The sequence below is a fragment of the Pleurodeles waltl genome, chromosome 8 (genome assembly GCF_031143425.1).
Source record: "Pleurodeles waltl isolate 20211129_DDA chromosome 8, aPleWal1.hap1.20221129, whole genome shotgun sequence".
Classification (NCBI taxonomy): Eukaryota; Metazoa; Chordata; class Amphibia; order Caudata; family Salamandridae; genus Pleurodeles; species Pleurodeles waltl.
The window spans coordinates 453,780,522-453,802,882 of record NC_090447.1 but is presented as its reverse complement, the minus strand read 5'-3'; the positions used below and the strand labels follow the sequence as shown (position 1 = coordinate 453,802,882).

At 42.4% G+C, this 22,361-nt stretch overlaps 1 protein-coding gene across 1 annotated transcript in view; it reads left to right on the top strand.

Annotated features, from left to right (window-relative positions):
- AFF3 (ALF transcription elongation factor 3) overlaps positions 1–22,361 on the top strand; it is a 2,012,018-nt gene that overhangs the window by 1,865,736 nt on the left and 123,921 nt on the right. The window contains exon 11 of the mRNA XM_069204392.1: positions 2,379–3,398. Coding sequence (XP_069060493.1) covers positions 2,379–3,398 — 1,020 coding nt within the window. The remainder of the gene's footprint in view (positions 1–2,378; positions 3,399–22,361) is intronic.

The following is a 22,361-nucleotide window of genomic DNA, read 5'->3' as shown; positions in this document are numbered from 1 at the left end:
CACTGGGCCCTGGCTAGCAGGATCCCAGCGAGACAGTGAAAATACCCTGACATACACTCACAAACAGGCCAAAAGTGGGGGTAACAAGGCTAGAAAGAGGCTACTTTCTCACACCCCATCAGTCGAAGTTCAAAATTGAAACGTAGCAGTGCGGAGCCCCGAGCTGTTTTAGTGATTTAGGGCCATATGTACGAACACATTTTCCCATAGACACAGAATGGGTAAAACCCTTTGATACATCTGGCCCTTAGTGTGCAGTCAGACCTTGAGCAAGTGTACAGCCCTTTACAGTCACAGTGAGTTAATGTTGAAATAAGTGTGTTATATTGTTTTTAGATAGAGGATCTGCCTAGGAATTATATTTTCTTTCATAAAATCCACACTAATTAAAATGTCATATGGCAGAGATTGAAACCCCACTTGCAAACGCTGTTAAAGGTGATGTTTATATTATTATTTCTTCAAATAAGAAACGATACTCTACATAAATGGTGAAAGAAGCATACCTTCACTCATCCTTGTTGTTAATTGCGATGGAATTTGGTACATTTTATTTCATGAAATTACTTCATTTGTTTCAGCCCCAAAATGGTAATTCCATGATTTTTTGTAAAATGAAATAGACATGAGAGTTTATTAAGTTAATAGTTTTTTGCTGTATTTGGATGTCAGACTGGTACTAATGAGGTGAATTATTTGCCCAAATAGTGTTAACATGCAAAAATAAAAAAGTAATGAGGTAATACTATCACAAAATGTGCATTACGTTGCATAAGCTACCGTTTCATGTTGCATAATTTGCTCCTCCCATGCCACATAATTCCAGTGGCACTGCTTAAACTGTAAAAAAAACCTCAGACCTATAGTTGTTCCTAACAGTTCACACAAAGGACACTGTGAAGGCACAAAATGTGCAGCATTATGTCGCATAAACTGCCTTTTCATGTCACATAATTTGCTCCTCCCCTGCCGCATAATAACAGTGGCACTACTTATACTGTAAAAAAACCTCGGACCTGTTGTACCTAACAGTTCACACAAAGGACTCTTTGTAGCCACGCTGCAGTCAGCAGCATCAAGCGTGAAGTTGTGAACAGTGCAGCAGGTGCAGTGGCATTGTCCATATGTTTGGGAGAGGAATTCTTCACCCCAACTGTGGGTGTTTTTATATACAACCAAACAGGTGGTAAAGCGGGCCCATCTTCCTTGGTTGACCTAGGACCAATGACACCTTTGCCACTAGATAACCAGCACAAGTTCATATTCAGTCATATTATTTGCTCTGTGCAAGTCACGAACGGTTTTTACGCCCCTCCACTTTCAGATTTCACCAGCCACCACTGCTCCTGCTGATGCTTGGCCCACCATATATGCACACAGATAGTAAAAAAGAAATACTTCATCAATAACTACGGCTGACAATTGCAACTCCAAATGGCTGTCCTGTGAGCTGATCCAAAATGGAAATGACACTTCCAACAAGCAGCAGATGAATGGAGCTCTCTCATTGACCCTCTCTATACATTGTCCTGTAAATTTCTCCAAAATATGAACGACATGCCCAACAATCAGTATCTGAAGTGGGGAAACCCGACGACCCTCTCTGTGTATATATACGTTTTTTAACCATGACAAAAGCTCGGGGAGACAGTCGAAGCTGCCTTTGTGCCAGCTCTAACAAATTTAACAATGGCTATTAAGTAGGGCTAAGTCTTCACAAAATAATATGACAATAGTACCGGCACTCCTGTTACTGTGATCACAAATGTTAACACTCCCGATGGTGTTCAACACCCAATATGTTGTCTTAACTTTAGTGCCAAAAAAGCTGTAATTGCTGTGAAAATCCAGTGAGTAGAATCCCTGCGCAATCATATCGTTTTCATCAGTTATTCAAAAACGGATTTTCTCAATGTGGGAATCTATTTTGCATGTCGGAAAAATCGGAAAAGAGTTTCTACCATAACACCAACTTTAAAGGAGAAGGTTGTACCACTGAGGCCAGTCTGTTATTTAGGTATGGGTGTGCGCGTGGAAATCCATGCAATCTACGCGATTACTGTGATCCCAAAAAAGAGCTACTCCCTAAGATTCTTAGGCACGAACCTACAACTGTAACTACATTATTAGTTTCGTTTCGAATAAAGCCCGTAGCCACTGACCCACATTTTATATATTTTAATGCCCATATGCCTCGCATAAAAACATATTTAGAAGATGCGTCTTAGCAATGAAGTGAGTAAATGAAACCATGCTGGTCTATAGTAAAGCTTTGATTTATGGGCCTGTTTTGATATACGTTTTTGCTGTATGTTTATTTACGACTCGAGAACAATGTATCCATCTTAATTACTTGAACTTGCTATTTTGTTTTATAGCCTGAGCCGCCAGCAACAAACAAGTGGCAGTTGGACAAGTGGCTAAACAAAGTGAAGCCCCAAAAAAGCCCCGTTCTGAACCAAGATGGCGTCAACGGACTGGAGAGCAGGCAGTACTGCAGCCAGCTAAAGGACAGACAGCAGGGCTGTGAGAAAGTTCCACTGCTGCGCTGCTCTCCTCCCAGCGAAACCCAGATCCCGGCCAAGGAGGAGCAACGACCAAGGACTGCTAATAAAACCCCAGGGAAAAAATCAGGGAAGCAAAACCCTCAGGTGGCAGCAGCTGCAGATGAAAATTCACTTTTGAAAGCGCCTGTGTGTAGAAAACCACTACGAAGGACAGAGAGGACCTCGGCTGGTGATGCTGGGATTCAGCACCAGGCCCAGGACCTGAGCCAAATTATTTTGGCAGACACCCCGTGCGAGCTGTCTAAAAGCAGACTGACTTGTAGTAACAGATCTCTGTGCTTGAAGGAACTGCGCTCTGCCAGTGTTTCCTGTGAAAAGAGGAGGACGCGGAGAATAAGTAAACCAGCTCCCAAATCAAAGGAGTTTATTGAGACAGAATCTTCGTCTTTGTCGCCATCGTCGGACCTAGGTATTGACTCCGAGCAAGAGAATTCTCAGTTGGCAAAAACAGCTGCCATTCCGGCTGGGACTGACCAGCAACTGAAAGAAAGTGGCAACAGTGGTGTTAACAGACTTAATAATTGTAACACTGGTGTTGGGCCCGCCAACTCCAGGGCTATAAGTGATCCATCCAAGGATCTGGATGAGCCCTTCTACACACTAGTTCCTTTTGGCAGAAATGAGCTCTTACCTCTTTCAAAGGACACTGATGAGATAAGATCACTCTGGGTTCAAATTGATCTGGGTCTTTTGGCCCGAATTCCATACCCTTTGTCCTACGAGACTTTAGAGATGAGCACAAAGCCGACAGAAGGAGCCTTCCCACAGATGAGGAACGGTGCAGACCTCCCAGCAGAAAAGTGTTTTCCAAAATGCAAAAGGAAACGCAAGGTACACTTTTGGCATTTATTGGTTATTGTCATTGTTACATGCCCTAGTTCTCAAAATTACACAATACTCACTGTAAACTATTAACATATGTGTGTGGTATGTAACTTTATGTGATAAGAGAATGTTTCTAAAATATTCCCTGCAATCATAGTTGCAGTTAAAAATTCAAAGTTAGTGGCCATAGCAATAGAATAGAAATGTAATGGTCAAAAAATGTCAGCAGTGTTCTCTTCACCACGAAGCTGGGTGACTTAATAAATGTCTTCATCTGAGTCACTGCAAAGTGAGAAATAGCATGTTATTTATCTATTTTTCTGTAATGTTTTAACCGCATGTATTGATTTAAGTTTCCAGTGAATTCCAGAGCTTTATTTGTTAAAAAATCTCAATATTTTCTTCTGCTGGTCTGCACTTCCTGTAACTTTAGCTCACTCTTTCCTGTTCTTTTTCATTCCTGCTTTTTCACTTTGTCATTGTTTTCCGATTCCTGTCTTCACTTTCTTTGTCCCGTTTCTCCATTTTGACTCTTGCTGGTTCAAACTCTGTTTTTAGATTTGAAAATTGACAAGACTTATGGCATTTCCAGAAAATTGGTAGGTGGGTTTGCTGGTTGGTTTTGTTTCTGGAGCGTAGGGCCTGATGTGCGAAATTTCCATTTACAAAAAGTGATATTGCACACTGATTTGTCCGAATAGAAAAAAGAATTGTGTGAACCGACCTCTGTATGAATAGGCCAGTTCACCACATTGCAAAGGGTAGTGGGTCCAAAACCGAACTACCTCATCAGTATTGAGATAAGGCACAAATTGCGAATCACTACAATGTGATGCCGTCAAAGGGAACATTGCCTAACCCAAAAACCCATTTTTTTTACATTTCAAAAAGCAGGGACCCTGCCTGAGGGACCTGCTCTACTTTGCCAAAGAGTTGCCACCCCACTTCAGGAGTCAGTAACTTTTCAGTGTTTTGCAGCTAGATTTCGGTCGCAAAACATTGATGCCTACCATAAGAAACTGTTATTTAAAAGAGACGCTCAAAATACTCGTCTTCCACATACTGATTCCTTGTACCTATTGAAACCCACTTTGCGATTTGGTAACGTTACTGAATCATAAAGTGGGAATGTAGTACATTAAAAAAAATCTGTTTTGCTGTTACAAGCCTTGTGACTTTGCGACTTGCAGGCTTTGTGACTGCAAAATGCCTTTGTTCATGAGGCTTCTGGTTCTTATTGGAACAGTCGCATGCAGTGCAATCAGAGACGTGGGTTATTAGTCACAGTCTACAGGTTGACTTTGGGGAAGATTTATTCTGCATTTGTTGTACCGACAATGCTGTAAGTGAAAGTGGGGAGCAGGAACGGACTACAAGCCACCCTCATCTCTGAGGTGTTTGAGTTACCTGGTTGCCGAGGTGCAAATGGTGACTTTTGCCTTCAAGAGAATAATATATTTTTGCTTGTCCGGTCAGCATGAAATTGCATTTTTATAGTTCTGTCTGAGTAATGGTTGTAAACTAGGGAGGCTGAGTGAAATTACAGTAGAATGTCTGGATTCATTCTAGTAGTTTATATCAGTTGCCAGATTTATGGTTGTTGTTGATGCTGTTGTTTCTGTCATCGCTAATACATAGGGCCCGATTCCAAGTTGTTCACTGCGCAGAGCCTAGCAATACAGGCACTGGGATTCTTGTTTCCAACTGGAAGTCCAACTCTTGCATAGTCCAATTACAAATGGACTCAGAATGGGGACTAACATGCAGGTCCCAGTATTACTAGAACCTTTCCTGTATGTGTTGTCCCCTTTCCGGGCCCTTTTCCACACAGAAAATCATACTTTATTCAGCAGGATAAATTTGAAGTGAAGTTGTGGTATCTCCCACAGAGTTACTACTCTGAGCAGGCATTAAAAATGATGCCAACAACGGCGCAGATAAATCTGTTAAATTTAACTGCACCATTTTTGCGGGCCTCCTAGCCGGAATGCCCCTTTGCATAAATTATGCCTTGGGCAGGCATAATGTGGTGCAAGGCGTTACAAAGTGGCGCAATGCAAGCATTGTGCCACTATGTAAATATAGCACAGGAAAAATGCCACCTTAGTGCTGTCTTAGTGTCAAAAAATGACTTCAAGGCAGCGCTAAGAAGGCGCATGGGGCTCTTAAATATGTCCCTAAATGTTTCTGTTGTGTATTCAGCTTTGGCTCTTGCATTTGGCATCAGTGACTACCTGTTGCTTGGCTTTCCACTATTTCTAATCATTTCCATCATTAATAATTGTTTACATATAAATATTCTTACCCCAGTTCCACCGTTTCTAAGTGCTGTAAATCACAAGTGTTGCTGTTATGTAAGGCAATGGTATAGTGCATAATTACTTTCATGTGTATAAAATACGATTATATTCCCTTGGGATGAAAAAAATAATATTTTAGCTCATGTAGAGAAGGTGCAATACCAGTTAAGATAGAGCTCATCAAAATATTTGATAGAGTTTCACTACTTCTGAAAGCTGCCTGTTAATGAATGGCACTCTATTTATCCTAGCTCACCAAAAAAACACAGAAATAGAATATCAGCATCCAATCCCAGTCCCTCCACTCCCAGGCCTCTTACAGTAATGATGCTTCGGCAAGGAAAAGAAACGATATTGACAGCTTGACGGGGTCCTAAAAATACTTAGACCCAATGATTTTATTAACCTTACGACTGGGCCTGGGAGAATAAGGGCAGATGGAAGTCTGTCCATCCCAGTAATAGACTCCACTATCACATTTACCTACTCTTATATATAGTAGTTATTTTTAAACAGTAGTGACTATTGTGATGGATGCCATCAGTCCTGGCACTTGAGTTAAATTTGCCTTAGAGCCTGGTGGGCTAAAGAACTCCAACCATTAGGCCCACAGGAAGAGTTTTGGAATGGTTAAAATGAGCAGTTAATCAAAGTAACATTTGGGGCTACTTCATTCCACTATCATATAATACCAGCCTCTGTCTTGGCCACCTGTGACACCTAATCAGCAAAATAGAACAAATCCAGCACGCTACAGCTAAACAAGTTCTAAGTTCTGAGCCAACAAGAACACATTGCACCTGCACTCATAGACCTGCATTGGCTTACACTCTCAAGAAGAATTTCCTTCGAGTGTTCTGCATTGCCCATCACCCACACCGGACAGAACCCATAATCCAAACTTTGACTCTGTCATCAAAGTAGAAAATGCAAATCCATAGTGGCTCGGCTCCTGATCATGCCCCTTTTAAAAAACTCAATTAGGCAGCACCTCATTTAAGATACAGACATTAAAATTTTCAGACACCCTCCCGATATCCCTGCTTACCACATAAGGAAGGTTCACAAAGCTGTGCAACAAATCCACACAGATGTGACTAAAACTATAGCTTGAAGCATACCACAACACATTGGTGTTTATTTAAAACATTTTGGAATTCACAAATGGCTCCTGAAAACCTGCAGGAGTCACAGGTTTCTATGTGCACTGGTGGAAATCAATCAATCAGAGTTTGTAAAGCGTTAATGAACTTGCATTATCCTATCATCCCTCCCTCCCTTGAAGCCCTAACTACTGGTGCCCTCTACCAGAGACCAATCCCACGCCATCCTGAAAAATAAAAACCCCTTCCCTCGCTCGTCCTCCTGTCTTTGTCACTTACCAGACACTGTCAGTGATGCCGGGGCATTGCTGACCGATGCAGCAATATTTGTAATGTTTTTGGAGCTTTTTTGGTAATTGGTGGAGCCAAGATTGGAGGGGAATTTGTCTGGTTCCTTGCGAGCCGTGCTGTATGCCTGGATGGAGTTGGCAGATCCAAGGTGGCTGAGGCATAGTTTCCAGTTCGTACGATGTAGTTCCCGGCTCTCCGCTACCAGTTCATGCTGAGTGGAGTAGATCTTTCTTTCCCAAGGTTGGATGGAGGCCATAAGGTCCTTTTTGGGACACAATATAATCTATTTTCCTGCTTTACTGTATAATTTTTTGATTGGAGGATGAGTATCTGCCTCCAGTTGGTGGCATTTATCGAGGGGTGAGCCTATTGTGTTAGGTGTTAGTTCCAGTGTTGATATTTCAGAGGCTGGATGTTCTGGCTTCTGATGGATTCCACAATGTCAGGGAAGCGAGCTGAAAAGAGGAAGCATGTAATTTATTCCTCATCCTCGAATGATGGAGGCCCTATTCCAGCTGAAAATCCTGATTGTAATGGGGATTCGTCTGGATCTTTGCTGCCCTTCCGGTCCAAAGTTCACCATATAGCAGCAGTATTAAAAGCATTAGCCTTTTCAGAATCTAAGTGGAGTAACAAACTTTCACAAAAAGGCAAAGGCAGGGAGTCTCCAACCTCGGATTCTGACTAGCGTTCCACGTCTGCAGGAAAATATCTCAGGAGAGAAGAAATGTGGGACATTGTGTCTCATGTTCGACATAATCTGTGTTTGCCTCTTTTTTGAGTGGAAAATGAGGATGAAACTCTGTTTCCTCAGTATGTCAAACCAGGTGCTACGGCAGTGCTGTTTCATGGTGCTATTAAGGAGATGGTCATTTCAGAGTGGAGGAGGTGGATAAGGTGTCAGTTCAATGATTCCTGCAGAAATTAGCCATGCTGTACGGTGACAATGTTCTATCAAACAATGTGAAGGTGGATTGGATTTTGGCTACTCTTATTTGTAAAACTAATATTAATCCTGAGGACTGTTCCCTTGTTGTTCTTTCTTATAGGAAAATAGATGCCGGCAAGAAAAAGGCATTTGCAGCAGAAAATTTGCCCTCAAGGCAAGTTTGTATGTAGCATATACTGCTCAGTCGGTTATCAAAGACTTCAGTCAGCTGCCAGAGGTTACATTGTAGGTTCTTGAGTGTTCAGACTTAAGTGTAACAGCAAGCACTCCTGTTGGCCGATATCACTTCTTACATGGTTAAGGCAACTGCGATGTCTTCAGTAGCCTTAGTGGCAGCCAGGTGTAACCACTGGATGAGGGAATGAAAACCTAAAGCAGTAAATAAGAATGCATTGATGAAGGTGCTCTCTTGAGACTGCTTGGATTCGATGATATCAAAAGCTTTCAAGGGCCGTAAGCACATCCTTATTAGGAAGGTCAGATTATAGATGATTTTGGGATATGAAATTTAAGTCATCCCCCTGTCGTGATTTCAAATGTGATACTGCTCGCAGGCAGAGGTACCAACCCAGGAGGTTTTCTCCTAAGAAGTATTCCAATAAGAAGAAGGGTACAGCTAAGAAAATCCTTACAGTTATGGTACCTCCAGAATTCTTCCAATCAGATGAAGACTGCAGCACATCTTGGAGTTTTGGTACTGCGATCTCACAGACAAGTGGGTACTGGGCATAATCGACAAGGGTTATACAATAGACCTTTGGCAGCGTCTTCCAAGGACAGGAGTGATCATTCACCTTCCAGTGGCAGGCTCCAATTGCCTGGCTGTAACAGGGTGTGGAATTTTTACTCACGAAAATAACAAATAGAGTGCCTTCAAGAAAATAGCCACAGGGATATATTCACTCCTTTTCATGCTACAGAAAATGTCAGGCCAGTTCTGGATTTAAAATGCATCAATTCTTGGATTCGGACTTTCCACTTTTTATGTATGGTGACTCTGCAGGCCATTAGCCCTTTAGTAAGAAGAGGGGTTTGGTTGACATCTATAGATCTGGAGGATGTTTATCTCCATGTCCCCATAAAGAGATTGCACCACAAGTATTTGAAGTTTGCTTTTGAGAATTATTACCTCAGTTCTGAGTTTTTCCCTTGGGGCTCAAGCCATCCTACAAGGTTTTCACCAATGTTTTGGCACCCTTGATATTCCTGCTTCCTAGCGAGGTCATTTTTATCTATCCGTACCTCGACCAGTTGATCCACGCTTCTTCATAATGCTTGCTGTTGTCCCATACAAATGGTGCTGGAGGTTCTTCAGTCTCATGGGTTTATCGTAAATTGCGAGAAGTCCAATTAAAAACCAGTGCAGAATCTCATCCTCACTGGGGTACAGTTTCTCACTTACCAAGGAAGGGTTCTGCTTTCACCGTGTCAGATTGTCAAGCTTCAGCGGCATATCATGGACCTGACAGGTTGCAAGCCGCCAAATGTGGTTTTGTGGCTCAGCGTTCAGGAAGATCTAGCCTCCATGGTTTTCCTGGTTACATAGGCTTCCTTCCATCTTCACAAGCTGGTCACTTGGAATCTCCTCGATCCCAGTTTACAAGACCTGACATGTTCTTTTCCCCTCATCCAACAAGTAAAAAGAGGATCTAGCATGGTAGCTAGATTCAGACAATCTGTTTAAAGGGGTGCAGTTGGATCCACCAGATCCAGTGGTTGTTATCACGGATGCCTGTCTGGGGAGAGGCATTGCAGGCACAGGGGTTCTGGTCTTGCAAAAAAGCACTAAGATCCTCAAATTAGAGGGGAGCTCAAAGCGGTAAGATGGGCTCTTCTCAAATTCAGGGACATGCTGTGTCAGTGAGGGCAGACAATGTAACAAGCAAACCTTATGTGAACAGGCAAGGGGGGGACATGTTCCAAGAGCCAGAGTCAGACAATTCACAAGATGTTCTCTTAGGCCCAGAGGTCTCGCCTGTCTCTGAGGGCAGTTCACATTTAGGGGGCCTGCAGTGCAGCAGTGGATTTTCTCAGCAGAGAGATTCTATCTTCCCTGGAATTTTCTCTAGATCCAGAAGTGTTTTTTTCTCTCTTGGTTAATCAATGGGGTCTCTCCCGGTGGTGGATCTTTTTGCCTCGAATCTCAATGTTAAAGTTCAAAAAGTCTGTGCAAGAGGGAGGAGCACTCAGGCTTGGGCAACAGACGCACTATCATGTCAGTGATCGAGGGGCCTCTTGTATGCCATTCCTCTATTTCCCTCATCAAGCCTTTTCATGTGCGAGTGAGGAAAGAATGTGCGGATGTGGTTCTGATTGCTCCAACTTGGCCTCAAGCCAATTGGTTCCCTCTGTTGTTTTGAGAAGCAGATGTCTCTTGAATGGGCACTTCCCCTGATTCCACTCCTCTGGACTTCACAAACTTGAGGAAGGAGTCTTTAAGGAAGTTCTTCTTAACGGCTTTGATGTTGAGAGGAGGGGATTTAAAGGTCAAGGAGTTCCAAATACTGTGGTGACTGCAGTACAGGCTTCCAGAAAATGGTCAACTTGTAAAACCTACAATTAGCACTGGGATTCTTTTTCATGGTGGTGTGAAAAAAGGCTTAGATCCTACTTCTGTCATTTTGTTCATGATTATGGTGTTTTTTTTGCCGGATGGATCATGATTGGATTTGATGGTGGCTTCTCTAAAAGTTCAAAGGGTAGTGATCCAGGCGTATAGAAGGCCGTGGAAAAATCTGGCAGATGAAAAGGGCTTAGTGACTAGACTCTTAAAGTCCTTGTCCAATACCTTTTCTAGGCCATTCAGATCTGTTCCTGCCTGGACTTTGGTTTTGGAGGTTTTTGACTAAAGTTCCATTTAAATCTTTGGAAGAAGTCTGCTTGCAATCGCTAACTCTTAAAATGAAATTTATGGTAGCGATTACATCAGCCAAAAGGATAAGGGAGTTGTGGGCATTGTCTTTTAAGTTTCCTTTCTATAAGTCTTTCTGAACAGGTTGGTGTTAGTCACAGTCCCTTCTTTTTTTCCGAAAATCAATTTCCCTTTTCATAAACAGCAGGAGGTCATTTTACCTGAGTTTTTCCCTTCTGCTTCTTCAGGGTAGGGAAGTAGTTAACACTTTTTGGATGTGAAGAGGGCCCTCGTTGGCTATCTGCAAAGGGTTCAATCCTTTCGGAAAGTGGAGTCTTTGTAACCTTTGGTCCAGGAAAGAATGGGGAAAAGCCAGCTGCAGCCATTTTGAGCAGGTGGATCAGGTCCCTTATTGCAAAGGCCTATGAAGTTCAAGGTCAGGTTTCACCATTGTCGATTCAAGGTAGATCAACACCCAGCATGTCTTTTACAGAACTGCAAAGGGCTTCTATTTCTGAGATTTACTGAGCAGCTACATGGTCTGATTCCTTTAACTTTTTTAAGCATTATGGGGGTTATTACAACTTTGGAAGAGGTGTTAAGCCGTCCCAAAAGTGACGGTAAAGTGACGGATATACCACCAGCCGTATTACGAGTCCATTATATCCTATGGAACTCGTAATACGGCTGGTGGTATATCCGTCTCATTTGGGACGGATTAACACCTCCTCCAAAGTTGTAATAACCCCCTTTATGCTTTCAGAGGTACAATGCCTTAATGATGTCTTTGGATACAAGGTTCTATATTCTATGAAGGAATATAAGAGTCTTGTGTTTCTATTTGCAAATAAAAGTTTATCTTTGTGCAGTAGTCCTGGTTTCTTTGCTTGCTACTTCTCAATAGTTATGGATTCAAGCGAGGAAGGGATGATAGGGTAATGCTTAAATTACTTACCAGAATGGCATTACTCTGAGACACTGAAGCCATAGTCCCTTGCACCCTGCCAGTGTGTACAAGTGACAAGTGGGTTGGGAGGAGCTAGTTTACTGACAGTAGGAGTTAGCAACGGGAGGTGGCTTTATTTTTCAGGATGGCATGGGATTGGTGGTACATAGTGTTCAGTTGTGCATGGGGACTGTATTCCCACATGAGCACAATTATTAATTTTTATTTTTTTCATTTACTGCTATAAACGAAAACTCACACACCCAGGATTTCACATAGAAATCTAACATGTGTTTAATGCAAAAATAGCCAGCAAGCCATGGACGTCGATTCACAAAAGTGTCAAGGGTAGCGGAAGTGATTTCAGGTGACCTTTGACTGCGTGACATCACAGGAAGTGATATCATCAGACCCTTAACACAACTTCACACATCACTGAGAAAGCACCACCCTGGTCACACCCACAGAGCAAAAAAACTTCTCATGTAAGGAACATGGCAATTGACCACTGTTTCAATCAAATACTCCAGCTCTGTGTAACATGCCATTAATCCACTAACATCCTTTGGCTCTACGTTAGGTATACAAAGCACAATGTAAGTGCAATTATAATAAAATATTGCTTAACCTATATTAAAATTACAAAATTGAGTAATAGCCCTACTACAGACTGTACACACATTATGATGTCTAATTTCCCTTTTCTTGCTACATAACTTAGTCAACCACATTGTAAAATGATACATTCTTAAACTTTTTGCAGCATAGCTCACAGGAACCACAATGGCCGCTAGGCTCCAGCAGAACTGTAAAACCAGGAAAGTGTACTTAAGATTCAAATCCCTCTAATTCCTACCTTTTCTACTAAAGAGTTGGTGTGAAGAAAAAGATCAAAATCTGTAATCTGCAGGACGGTCATACAAAGTGTTTAGGGGAGCTTGGGGCCTTCAAGGCCTTGAAGAGTTTATGCTGGCTGACAAATTGAAACATTAACAAGTTTCAGCTTTGTCCTGTCCCACAGCCAGCAGCAGCCTGGAGCACCTGCATATGTTTTTTTTAATATAAATGAGAAAGAAATAAAGCAAGTTTATATTTTTTTCATTTCCTGCTTTCAGAGCAAGCATTCAAACTGAGCAAACCTTTCAGGCCCTGTTCCTTAGAAGCAATGCTCTCAAGACGCACTCTTTCAGGCAGCACTGACTCTGAGTTTTATATCGATGTGGCCAAACAGGGTGAAGGAAAGTTAGGGTGGGCACTGAAGGGAAGGAGACCTGTAAGGAGAAAGGTTAGTGAAAAATTCTCAGTTCTAATACCACGTTAAATTGTTTTAACATTTCAAACAAGAAAACACTGGTTGAGCCCACTAAGAGAGCAAAGTCCAGAATTACATTTTATTCTGTTAAATAACAAAAAGTTCATGATATTTCTGAATCAAAAGCTGTAACAGTTATTTTCAAAGTTTATTGCGAGTTCGCAAAACAAGCCTATATATCCAAAGATAAATCTCTACTGAGGAGTTAGTTCCCAATGTGTCTCTCAAGCTATGGTTGGTTGATCTCCCTTCACCAACCACTAGTGCAGACCTAAACGTGCCCCCCAACTTGCTACCTTATCGGAGTACTATTTTTTCGCAATCAACCAGAAGATTTTCTGTTGAAGCAGCAGAAGGCGGTACCTCATCCGAACGTCTGAAGAAGGTTATCAGGGATTGAAAGCACACAGTTAAAGAGCATAGTGTCAGAGAACATGTGCAGCCTTGATATCTAAGAAGGCTGGAACAGCTCTCTAAAATCGAGAGAACCTCTTGGGCATTTGGATCCTAGATGTGGCAGCTCCTTTCAAAACCAAACATAGCAAGCACAGCTGAATGGCACATCCACTTTAAATAGAGGTGCCATCTCACAAGGTGGGGCCCTCAAGCATTTTCCAGAACTTGCTCTTGCTGCCAAAGTGGAACAACAATGAAGTCTTCAAAATCAGCACAAACAGATGAGTCATCAAGGTCAGCAGGTCATTTCAACATGTTCCAGGCAAACACCTGCTGCTAAAGGGAGACAACAGTGAAGTCACCAGAGTTAGCACAAACAAATTATTCATCAGGGTCAGCAAGTCATTTGGGCCTGTTATTGGGCCTGTTACAGAATTGACACATGCTGCCAAAGGAAAAAAACTAATGAGTCATCAGAGTCAGCACAAACAAATGAGTCACGTATCAAAGTCCTTTACTGGCTTGGGTGTTTAAGCACACAAAACAACAACAATAAACACATTGTAGTAATACATCATATCTTGTTGTTTAAGCACTAGAACATTAATGGTACAAACATGCTGATGAGATCGACTTTTAACACTTGTTTTAATACTTGTGGCAAAAACTGTGTGACATCACCCCCGCAAATGTCTATTCTATGCCCATGCAGACAGATCACATGATTTAGTACCAGTCTCACTGTGTCACTAGCAGAAGGAAGACCTTTGCAGGCTATAAAGTGGGCCATATTCTACAGTCTGTTGACTACTAACAAAATGTTAGTTTTTCCATGATCCTCTGGGAGACCGGTGATTAATTTCAAGAAAATAAACCCTCCGATCTGGTTAGTAGTGGGAAAGGGTTGTAAAAGTCCTTTCTTTTGTGAGTGGTCTGATTTGGGTTAAATACAGATTTCACATTGCTGAATATCGGTGAAAACATCTTGTCTCCAGTCTGGCCACCAAAAATTGAGGTTTACTAATTCCAGGGTTCTGGTATGACCAGGGTCCCCAGCTAATTGATAGGCATCACAGCATTGAAGGACCTTGGATTATAAGGGTTTAACTGGTACATCACGTTTATTCTCTTGAGAATTTTCTCAAGTTGAATCCTGAGATTTCCAGAGTACGATTTTTTTTTATAGGAATGTGTTTTTTGATCTGATCAAGGAAATTCTCTGTGTTAGTTACTCCAATAATGATCTTGAGCAAGGATGGTGGTTGATTGACAGTTTCTGGCTCCTCAAGCTAATAATGGAAACAAATTCTGCTTTTTGGTTATCACTTCCAGAGTGAAAGGTGATAATGAATTCGAACTCTGCAAAGAACAAGGTCTTCATTAATTGTCTTGGTTACAGTGCTTGGGCACACCTGAGAATCTTGAGGTTACATTTGTTGGTTTAAAACTGTAACAGAGAATTTGGCCCCAAGCAAATATTGTCTCCATTCATTGAAAGCCTGTCCAATAGCCACAAATACATTTTCAGCTATGGTGTACCTTGTTTCAGCTGGTAACATTTTATTTGGCAGGTAAGCGACAGGATGTGATCGGCCAGTCTCAGAATCCCACTGTGAAAGAATTGCTCCAATGGCTCCATTATAGGCATCTGTCTCTACTATAAATGGTTAAGACGACTCTGAATGATCTAGAATTGGGGTACTTGTAAAGGCCTTTTTCAAGTCCTGAATAGCCTGGGCTTGCTCTTGTGTCCAAGCAAATGGTACCCTCTTTTTGAGCAGTTTAGTAATGAAGGTGTCTTTAGAAGAAAAATGATCAATGAACTCCTATAAAAATTTGCAACCCCCAGAAACCGTTGGACATCTTTAATATTTTGAGGTTGTGGCCAATCAGTAATGGCCTTAATCTTATGTTCAGCCATGAAGATGCCTTGAGGAGTTAGGATGAATCCTAAAAATGCCACGTTGGTGGTGTGAAACTCACATTTGGTAAGGTTACAATAAAGGGCATGTTGTCTGAAAGTTGTTAGGATAGTTTTCACATTGTTGATTTGCTCATTTTGGGACTGTGAATAGAAAAGAATGTTGTCCATGTATACCATAACACATTTTTCTACAAGTTTGCATTAGTTCATTGTTACCAAAAAATTGAAATGCTGCAGGAGCATTATATAGTCCAAACGACATCACACAATAGTCAACTAGCTCGTAACAGGTCTGAAAAGCCGTCTTCCACTCATTTCTGGGCCTTATGCACACCAAATGGTATGCCACTCTTAGGTCAAGTGTAGTATGGAAGTTAGGGGGTTATTCTAACTTTGGAGGAGTGTTAATCCGTCCCAAAAGTGACGGTAAAGTGACGGATATACCACCAGCCGTATTACGAGTTCCATAGGATATAATGGACTTGTAATACGGCTGGTGGTAAATCCGTCACTTTTCCGTCACTTTTGGGACAGATTAACACCTCCTCCAAAGTTAGAATAACCCCCTTAGTGTCTTTATCTTGATCCAAAAGTATTGGAATGAGTGGACGTGGGTACCGGTTCTTTACAGTGATGTTTTTGAGAGCCCTCTACTCAATTCAGGACTGAAGATCTCCCTCGCATTGAGGAACAAAGAATAAGGGTGAGGCTGCCAGAGATTATGATTGTTAAATAAATCCGTAAAATAAAATTATACCTGGGTAAAGAAGGTTTGGGTTTGAATCGGACCCTCTGAAAATCTCTCTGGTGGAGCCAAAGGTACTGCAGCTGGGACAGTAATTGATACCATCTGGGAAGTTGATGCCGCAGTTAATGATATGTGAGTTAATGGGGAGGTTCTAGCCATCCTCAAATGACCCAGAATTTGAGCCACTTGATTTGCAAGAGCTCAAGTTTATGTGCAAGCTGTTGCCAGATCTTTCTGTTATATTTGCTAGCGTTCTATACAAGTCTTCCATGGATGACATTTTGAAAAGTCAGCACACGAGGAACAAATAACATTGGATTTGCTATTCTGTCAGGCCCGGTTACTCGGAAGCAATGCTTTTAAGATCCCTGCCTTCTAGTAACACTGACTCTGAGTTTTATATTTCACCAGAGTTTCGATGTGGCCAGAAGTGGTGAAGGGAAGTTAAGGTGAGTACTGCATTGAAGGAGACCTGGAAAGAAGAAGGTTAGTCAACAATTCTTAGTTCTACTTTCACAAAGAATTGTTTTTACATTTCACACAAGGAAACACTAATTGTTTCTACTAAGAGAGCAACATCCAGAATTACAGTTCCTTAACACAAAGTTCTTGATATTCGTGAATCAAAAACTATAACAGTTCTTTACAAGGTTCCTTGTGCGCTGCCAAAACAAGCCTATATATCCAAAGATAAATTTCTTCTGAAGCAGAACTAGGAGTTAGTTCCCAATATGTCTATTGTGCTGTGGTTGGCTGATCTCCCTTCACCAACCACTAGTGCAAACCTAAACTTGCCCCCCAGCTCGCCACCTTAAGGGAGTGCTGTTTTTTCCCAATTTGTCAAAATTTCTGCTCAAGCGCCAGATGGCAGTACTTCTTCTGAACATCTGAAGGAGGTGAGCCGGGACTGAAAGCATGCAGTTAGAGGGCACAGTGTCAGGAAATACATGCAGCCTTGATCTGTAGGAAGACTGAAACAGCTCTCTGAAATCAAGAGAACCTCTTGTGTGTTTGGCTCATAAATGTTGCAGCTCCTTTCAAAACCAAACAAATGAATAGCAAGCACAGTTGAAAGGTCACAAGCTCTTTAAATAGAGGTGCCATCTCAGAAGGTTATGCTGTCAAACACAGAACTTGCACCTGCTGCCAACCTAAAACAACAATGAGGTTATCAAAGTCAGCACAAACAGAAGAGTCATCAGGGTGAGTAGGTCATTTGAGCATGTTCCAGAATAAAACACCTGCTGCTAAAGGGAAACAAGAATGAAGTCATCAGACGAGGCACAAACAAATGAGCCATCAGGGTCAGCAGGTCATTTGAGCATGTTCTATAACTGACAGCCTCTGCCAAAGGGAATCAGCACAAATGAATGACTCACACAGTGAAGCCCCTTACTGGCCTGAGTTTTAAAGCACATAAAACAATAACAATAAAGACATTACAGTAATACAACATATCTTGTTGTTTAAGTATTAGAACATTATAAGTACAAACATGCTGATGATATGGACTTTTAATACTTGCTTTATTGCTTGCAGCAAGGAGTTTGTGACAATATCAATCGACAAATCAATGTACCAGAGCCTTGGCCTCAATCACTTGGAACATGTAATGCTAAGATCCTTAAATTTTGATGCTACATTAATACGCCTTTACTCAATGCAGCTGAAAAGGTTGTGAGAACAATGATATCTTGAGATCTATACCTAGGCACTAATGAACAGGTGCAAGGCTCTTCTTGTTGGAAGAATGTGGGAAAATCTTACCAGAAAAGATACAAACATCTCCAACAAGAGCTGACTCTACAGTTTTAGATAATCCTATGCTTTGCTGGAGAAGTTCAGCTAAATGTGATGCGTACAAGATGGAATAACATAACAAGACTTCATTTAGAATTATTGTGCGTGTGCAGTAATTTTGAGGCTTTAGTGGTCCTCAAACAGGTACAAAAACAAAATAGTAATTTATTAATAAAATGCAGCAGTATATGTTAAGGCACACATGAGCATTTTCATTTTCGTAGTTTACGTGCAAGCATTTAAACAGAGAGGCTAGAATATCCACTTCCTCATTTCCCTTACACCAGTACCACGTTTGTGGGTGTTCCTTTCCCCTTATTATCCTGGCAAGAGGTTTACCTCTATACTTGAAGGGGTACATTTCTGAGTTTTCCAGGGATGGAATCAGTCAGAACCCCTTTTGTGAGCACCCATAAACTTGTACATTTGTGTAAACTCAAAAGGCATTCCTGTCATTAAACACCAACATGCACCCATTCCCCACCCCTGGTCTTTGATTTACTCACATGAAAATCTTTGCAGGAGTAAATCCATATTGGACTGTGAAACCAACTTTTTTTAATTGGAAAAGAGGCTTTGCATTCAAAATTAGGAGTATTTGCTTATGTAAGCCTAACTTAAACACAAACAGCTTTTATTATAATGGCATGCCTTTTGTCATTAATACCATGTATTCTAAAATTATATCATAGTGTCCATTGTTGGTCATACACAAATAACTGTTAATTCAAGTACTCAAGTTGTTTAATTGTCATGATGTTAATTTCCGAACCACAGGAGATACACTAGTGAAAGGAAACTTTACATTCTTTATGTCCCATATATTTCTTGTGGTCTACAAAGGGAACCTGATTAAGTACTTTTTATAGTTTTAATAAGGTGTACCACAATTTGTTGCACAGTGACACTCCTTTAGTTTGCCATCCCATTTGTAATTAGAATTCCACTTTTGAAGGGATACTTTTAATGTTTGCTTGCTACCAAGGTTTATGTGTAACATGCCACTCTTAGACCTCATGGCGCAATAGCTATATTATACATGACGTGCATGGGAATTTATGGTTGTAAAATTGATTGCATTTTCAGGATTCAGCATATTTCTATGATATGTCAGCTCCTCAGATCTAATCTTCAATGGGATTGAGAACTGATCTCTCAGTAGAGACAAAAACCTTCAGGAGATGGCGTAAGACCAGGGGTAGGAGTCATGTATTTGCTGGTTTCTACATACTGGTGGTCCTCATTACAAGAGTTGCAGGAATTGTCGTGATAAAACTAGAGCTAGAAATCCCATTGAGTGTAGGAGTCTTTTTGGGTGCAGTATTACTGCACTATATCAAAATGTCCTTTGAGGAATGTGGAAATACCTTAGAAAATGGTGTTTCTGGACTGATATCCTCTTATTTTGACTAATTTCTGAGTCTTTTTCCTCTAGAATATTCCATCAAGTTTTACCAGTCGAAAGTTGTCCTTAGAAAACCCTGAAGGTGCAGATAATGAATTTTTGCTGTGCAGTCCCTAACTTGCTGTGCCTTATTTCTGCCTTGCTGTCTGTGCATCTCCCACTTATTATGTAGAGGTTACAGTGAGTCGGTATTGGGATTATATAGTCCGGATAATAAAGTTATATTGATGATACTTTGTGCCCTTTTAAGCCATGACTCAGTGTTTACCGTTGTGATGAGCTGTGGGTAATCAGTGATTCTGTGGGAACTCTAGAGAGCCTCTGGTGTATATTTGAAATGATGAAAGGCTTGAGTGCTTTAGCCCATTGTATTAATAAGTAGGAAGCAAGAGTTTAGGAAGCAGAGGCACTGGGAAAGCTTAATGTGGCATTATTTACCAGGTGTGGCTCAGGACCACCCAATGGACCAACTGTGTTGAAAGGGAGAATGAAACCAACACTAACAGTGAAGGTTCTCAATCAATCAAACTTCTTTATTCAGTTTTTACAACCATAAATGATACATAATGGCAAGAAGAAGACATAAAGTTAAATACATAACATTACATAATAAACCGACAAAGTACATTAGATAAAACCTGTAAGCATAAAATCACAACACATAAAAACAGTGATGTATATATCAATTAAAAAGAGGTACATTTCCTTAGTCTCAGTGAATGTTTAAAAAAGGCGATCATACTTGAGCATGTTGAAATCTTCTGCAACTTCTGTAAAAATAACGTGGCATGTTAAAAAGTCCTAAAACCGGCCACTCGACTGGCCCATATGCTGCCCTTTCTTTGTTCACCCGGACTAGTGTGGCTTCATGCCGGGTAGGAGCATGCGTCGCTGCCTGAGACGGGTCCAAGAGGCACTCTCCCAGACGGACTGACGGGAGGGTGATTTAGCACTCCTCCCAGTGGGTTTCCACAAGGCCTTTGACACCCTGGCGTGGAACTTCCTGGAGGAGGTGCTAACCCGCATGGGTTTCAGTCCAAAGTTTAGAGGGATGGTACATCTCCTCTATCGGGACCCGTCAGCACAAGTACGAGTCAACAGCATCTTTTTGGACCCCTTCCCGATCAGGAGAGGAACGCACCAGGGCTGTCCTCTTTCACCCCTTTTATTTGTCCTGGCCATCGAGCTGCTGGCATGCCACCTCCTGGGGGACCTGCTTATGGAGGGCTAGCTAAGGGGGGGCAGCTGTGAGGACCATGTGTCCCTGTATGCGGATGCTGTCCTGGTGTTTCTGGGGAGGTCTCGAGACTCTGGCCCCCGATGTCTTGAGCTCCTGACGCTGTATAGCGAGGTGTCAGGCCTGTGCCTGAACCCCAGGAAATCAGTACTGATGGAGGTGCAGGGACAGGCGGGGGGAAATAAATGGTGTTCCACCATTCCAGTGAGGCGTAACGCCTTCAAAGACCTGGGAATCCACCTCTCAGCAATCCCACAGCTGGCCTGGGAATTAAATGTCCAACCCCTTGTGCGGACCCTGTCTGTGGACCTGGGCCAGTGGAGACGCCTCCCCTCGAACCCTCTGGGCTGCACTGCTCTTTTTAAGATGATCTGTCTCCCCTGATACTTGTACATCTTGACAAACTTCCCGTACTTGGTGCCTCAGGCCTGGTTTCGATCTCTTACTTCCAAGCTTACCTCCTTTAAATGGGGGGGAGGGCGACATAGGGTGGCCTTCAACTTGGAGCGGAAAACTCTATATGAAGGTGGGATGGGAATTCCAGACTTATACATCTACTACCTGGTGTCCCAGATGGTCCCCATTAATGAATGGTTTAACAGGGGCTGGGACGATCTGGCTTACCAGCTGGAGATCTGGCATGCGGGATTTGAGGGCCTCCTGGGACTGATATACGGAAGCTGGGTTCCCTGCGCTGCACCTCAATGTACAAAGGTGGCACTGAAGTGCCGGAAGGCGGCCCTGCGGTTGACTGGGTGGGAGCGACGCCTCACTAAATTGACACCCTTATGGCAGGGAACCTGGCTCCGGCAAGTCGCAGAGTTTAAACAATGGGACAGTATAGGTAATACTTATCTGGGTGTTGTGACTAATACAGAGTGGCTGATGTAATTCCAACAGCCGAAGGAACACTATGTAATGGCTAACACTCAGTTCTTCTGCTTCCTCCAGCTCTGCCGTGCCCTGGGAACTCACCTGCCTCCGACTTTGTCCCTCCCTGATCACAGTCCTCTTGAGGCGAAACTCTTGATGGGAAGACTTGGAAAGGGTGCCATTCCCCAGACTCACCGCTCACTACTCACTAACCCACCAGACGGATTTGCCAGGCTACGCAATAGGTGGGCAGCCTGGGTGTGGGTGACCTGAATGAGGTCGATTGAAGGGAGGCCCACCTTGCAAACGGGGAGCTGTCTATATCGGCCCGTTTGAGGATGGTGCAGATTAACTACTTTCACATGACATACCTCATACCTCACTCCGCGGCGCTTACGACACATGAGTTCTAGGACCTCTGTGGGATGTGCGAGGTGTGGTCAACTGGGGGCACATCTCTTACATGTCGCCTGGGAGTGTCCGAAGGTGTGCCCTTTCTGGGAGGGGATGGGGCTGGAGGTTTCTACGGCTCTGGGACACTTGATTGACTTGGATGTGAAGGTAGCGATATTGGGCATTTTGGAGGAGTTGGGAGGGGCCCGAATGGAGAGAACATTCATTGGGTTGGCCTGTCTAGTGGCCAAACGAGATATTGCGCAACAGTGGAAAAGTCCTGAGATGCCGTCCGTCATGAAATGGCAAACAGGGATGGAATGGTGCTCTCAAATAATAAAAACTATTTATGAGGCGCAGGGCTGTCCTCGGAAGTATGAGGCGATCTGAGGGAAGTGGAGGACACATTGTGGACTGAACTACTAAATAACGTACTTGCCC